The sequence below is a fragment of the Lactuca saligna genome, chromosome 9 (assembly GCF_052625555.1).
Source record: "Lactuca saligna cultivar CGN05327 chromosome 9, ASM5262555v1, whole genome shotgun sequence".
NCBI classification, from domain to species: Eukaryota; Viridiplantae; Streptophyta; class Magnoliopsida; order Asterales; family Asteraceae; genus Lactuca; species Lactuca saligna.
This window is the reverse complement of record NC_136425.1, coordinates 3,012,366-3,016,596: the sequence shown is the minus strand read 5'-3', so window position 1 is coordinate 3,016,596 and position 4,231 is coordinate 3,012,366. Positions and strand designations below refer to the sequence as shown.

General features: G+C 33.3%; 1 protein-coding gene and 1 non-coding gene across 4 annotated transcripts; one reads left to right on the top strand and one right to left on the bottom strand.

Annotated features, from left to right (window-relative positions):
* The first annotated feature begins 734 nt into the window (after positions 1–734).
* On the top strand, positions 735–808 carry TRNAV-AAC (transfer RNA valine (anticodon AAC)). The gene has a single exon. It is a non-coding gene; the product is annotated as a tRNA-Val (tRNA).
* An 860-nt stretch (positions 809–1,668) lies between these two features.
* On the bottom strand, positions 1,669–3,779 carry TPK1 (thiamine pyrophosphokinase1). Of its 3 annotated transcripts, none has more exons than XM_078975927.1 (6): positions 3,322–3,779; positions 3,139–3,238; positions 2,613–2,685; positions 2,438–2,539; positions 2,108–2,357; positions 1,669–1,970 (listed from the first exon to the last, which is right to left on the bottom strand). In XM_078975927.1, exons 1-6 carry the CDS (start codon positions 3,470–3,472, stop codon positions 1,843–1,845), a joined length of 804 nt encoding a protein of 267 aa, XP_078832053.1. In that variant the 5' UTR covers positions 3,473–3,779; the 3' UTR covers positions 1,669–1,842. The 3 variants fall into 3 exon arrangements, with proteins under 3 accessions (XP_078832053.1, XP_078832054.1, XP_078832055.1); XM_078975928.1 differs by having other exon boundaries at positions 3,139–3,243; positions 3,322–3,461; XM_078975929.1 differs by lacking the exons at positions 3,139–3,238; positions 3,322–3,779 and adding an exon at positions 2,904–3,112.
* Between the last annotated feature and the right edge of the window lie 452 nt (positions 3,780–4,231).

The window sequence follows — 4,231 nt, the reverse complement described above, 5'->3', positions numbered from 1 at the left end:
TGTTCTACATAATTTATTTGTAAAAAGTTAGCTTGACTTTTCCAAGTCATCTCATCAGCATGTATGTTTTGACACAACAATACTAAACTATACATACAAATATATATTAGTTAAAAATCAATATAACACAACAATAATCCTTTGGACACTGATGATTATATACTTTACACATGATTGGATTTTGTTGTATTTTTTTGGCATTTAAGTAGTTAATTTTGCAAATGGTTTGATATTGTTGTTTAAAACCAAAATATTGATGGATGACTTCAAAATTTACATCGCTTTAAGAAAGTGATGTAAGTGAATCACTTTTTGAAAGTGTATGGTGACGAGTTATGTACACAGAATATTTCTATATATTGACATTATTATCCATATAAGAAACAAATGTAGGGAAATGTACATTATATTTTCAAAATTGTTGCAACATTGGTTTCCTTTCCGGTCAACAATTCATTCAAAACAATAACAATAACACACAGTTACAGAGTAAGTAAGTATTGGACTGAATTTGTTCATCCTATAGTGATTATTTGAAAAAAGATATTAATCACTTATAGAAGATGCTGTTATTTGACGATCTTTAAATAAAAATACACTCACATAGACTGTTTTATTGTCTCCATCCGGCCATCACAAAAAATATAACTAGCTATTCTATGCATATTAGTTAGTTGCTATGTTTAACTCTGATAAATATATAATATATAAAACGTTAGAAAGATGTACAAAGAGGTTTCGTGGTGTAGTTGGTTATCACGTCAGTCTAACACACTGAAGGTCTCCGGTTCGAACCCGGGCGAAGCCATAGTATTAATTTTTCAGTTACGACTTCTAAGCACCAGTTCTATTCATCTAATCTAAAGCATAGTGTTATTTTATGTAAAATGAGGAAGCCTTGATACCTAAAATAATGGGACATTAAAGACTACAAGTATATATTTTTTTTTCTCCATACAAGAATAAGACATTGTCGAACTTTATCCTAATTAAAATGATTCGCTCGCACATAAAATAAAAATGAAGTCACTTGAAGGAATCATACTGTACATAATATAAATCGATCTTTAAGTATTCTCATATATCTAATTATTAGTAATTATCTTTGTACTTTCCTCTAGTTGCATTATACTTTCCTTATATATATAGGGCTGATGATGTGTATATATATTAAACCAAGCAGGTGTGGTTAAGGAGCTTATTGCCCTTGAACTAGTCACGACCCTATTAGAAAAATCAACTCGATGAAGATGGCATTGGATGTTGGTGACAGAATGAGAATTAATGTGGATTAATACTTGAGGATCTGTGTCCTTGAAGCTTGCATGCATGGTATTTTTGAGAGTTTCGGTAGGAATCTTCACTAAATCACTAGGTTTTTTTTTTTTTTTTTTACTGAAGGTCTCAAGAATAGCAAGTTTCAGAGGCATCCAGCGTTGGACTTTGTTGAGCTGGAAGATTAGTTGTCACATCACTCTTAATAAAATTGATCCAGACATATTTTTTCAAGGTGGATCCAGGCGTTATCTTTGTATATTTCTTATTTTCCTTATAGATAGGGATCTTATGTGTGTATATATTAAACCCAATGGGAGAAGAGAATATTTAATAAAGGCAAGGAAGATTACTGAATCTTACATTAAGCAATAACAATACCATCTCTATCAATTTCAATGAATTCATTTGCATTTTGCATACCAAACATAAAATGTGTACAATTTAAGTAATTCTAATTGTTGTAATCACAAAAAAGAAATTTAGAATACCACAAAAGATTTATTCCTAGTTAGCAAGAAGGAAGGAAGATGATGATGATGATGGAGCTTGGCTTGAATTTCAATTTCAATTTGATGACTGGTTTTTAATAGTTATCGTCCATAGAAGATCAGAATCAGATCGCACGCTTACAATCTCCCCTTTAACAATGTTTGATGTGCTGACTAACCCCCCAAATCTCATTTCCGTGTTATCTGTAGTGTGTAAATAATACCCCATCAATTCATGTATTTTAGATATTTTTCACATAATCAAATAATATTTACAGTTAGTAAGTAGATTTGTTTTTGTTTTGTTTCCAAATGATAAATTAGGGATGTCTGCCTCTTACCAAGATTCCATTGAAGCCCCGTGGTTGTAGAACTTGCGCAAGGGGCGCCAATGGGAATAAGACCACAATGTGGGCCCTCCACAGAAGAGTGGATATGAATCTGGTGATGTCGGTTGCTTGGAAGAAGTTGAATAAGACAGTCATCAGACAAGAGAACAATCCGTGTTGTTGAGAAACGGCACAAACTGTTGATGTTTCCCATTTCATGGTCAAACCTTCCACCAAGTGCACCAGCAACAAGTATGCACAGCTGTAACAACACAAAAATCTATTACAAATTTTCCTTTTTCCAACTACATCCACATAAAAACATTCCTTATTTCTACTTACATTTGACTTATCATCATCAGACACAAAATCAAGTACATACGCAATGCATTTATGTAAATCCGTGGTGTCCTGATCATCAGAATTATCCACAATCATTGTGCCCTGCATTTTGAGGTAGTTTAAACCATGTAAGATTCCTAGAAAACTGTTTACATTAACATTATAGACAGCTTACCAGATTTTTGTAGAAACTTAGAACATCTGGTCGGATAGAATCCATGTCTCCTTTAATCACATCCGGCTTGTACCTAAAAGTAGATGCAGATCCAGATTATTACAAATTGAACATTTTCATGGTGGGCCTATAAATCAAACAGTTTTAAAACAATAATTCACAAGTTAAAAGCTCATTTTATTTCTTTAGGATGACCCCCCCTCTTTCTTCATAGGACTACATAGATGATGACTTTAATGGTCCCAAAACTGACTGTTTACTTTCTATAGGAAAAGATATGCAGGTTAATACATTTTCTTTCTTTATGAAGACCCTCTGGCTCTTTCTTCATAAAATTAAAGAGTTGCTGACTTTAATGGTGTGACAAAAGTGATAGTGGGACATACGATTAGAAGATTAGAACTGTGAAGCCCACTTCCACTTTTCCTTTAGTAAAAAGCAAATCCAAGTCTCAGAAGCATAAAAACAAACAGCTTACAGGCAATTAGTAATTACACAACAACTTGGGGAAAGAAATATGTAAAACCTTTCTTGGATTACAGAAACGTTTTGTTCATCGGAGCATAGTTCGGGCATGTCATCGAATAAACGGTTAGCTCCACCATCAGCACAAAGACGAATTTTTGCTGCTCTACAACAACAGCAACAATCATAAAAACCCTATAATCACTATGACCATTCGATCGAACAGGAACGAGTATAGACTTACCGTGTTGCCAGAGTAAGGGTGAAAACCGGGGGAGACGTTGGTTAAGGATGATAAGTGCGTACGTGGTCGGAGAAGAGCCGTTTACGGCGTCGGTCATCGTCGGTGGCAATAAGAAGCTTGAAGAATGAGTCATGCGTAACTTTTCTGCCATCGGATGAAGAAAAACGCAATCTCACAGAATCACAGAGGAAAGATAAGGTGGGAATCAAGAAAAAAGATCACTTCTGACGATACATGTCGGCGCGGTGATTGTTTATTGGAAGAAACTTGGAGTTTCTTGGTCATTTATTCTGATTTCTGGGGTGGCTGGTGGTTGAAATCTTTGATGTTGGTACTTTGTACAGCGAACATGGAAATTGAATACTAATTGGGAACTTGGGATCCACAATTTTCAATCACGAAACGTGGAGACTATTATAATAAGACAGAGCTGCACAAACTGTATTTAGCTTAGCAGAAAATTGTTTATTTTGCTCGTAAATGTTTAGACCGGTTAAAAGAATTTGGACCGGAACATTTTATTTTGCTGTGAGTTTTCAGTCTTATATAAACTTTTTCATAATAATTATTTTACCCATATTTTTTTTCGGTTTTTTATTATTTAAATACTTTTTTTATTAAAAGAAAAAGAAAATTTGTATTTTCTATTTTATTTTTATAATTTTTTATAACAAAATAAAATAAATAAAAATGAAATATCTCTCTACTTTGTTGTGTTGTTACAAACACTCAAACCTAATTTGTGATTATACCATAGATCTGGAGGATCATTGATGATCTCCTTTTGATGCTCCCGGATCCCGATTATCTCTTTTAAAAGATTTAAAGATTTTATCAGAAAACTTCACCGGAATTTATTCAATCTCACCGGAAATACCATTATTTTTTGATTTTTCTCTCTGATCTCTTT

Bases quoted from the DNA above. Each gene is read 5' to 3' on its own strand.
- TPK1 (XM_078975927.1), bottom strand. From the start codon at position 3,472: ATGGCAGAAAAGTTACGCATGACTCATTCTTCAAGCTTCTTATTGCCA. The intron at 2,358-2,437 runs GTAAGTAGAAAT...GTGTTGTTACAG, and splicing joins CTGATGATGATAAGTCAAAT to CTGTGCATACTTGTTGCTGG. The intron at 1,971-2,107 runs GTAAGAGGCAGA...TACACACTACAG, and splicing joins GGGGCTTCAATGGAATCTTG to ATAACACGGAAATGAGATTT.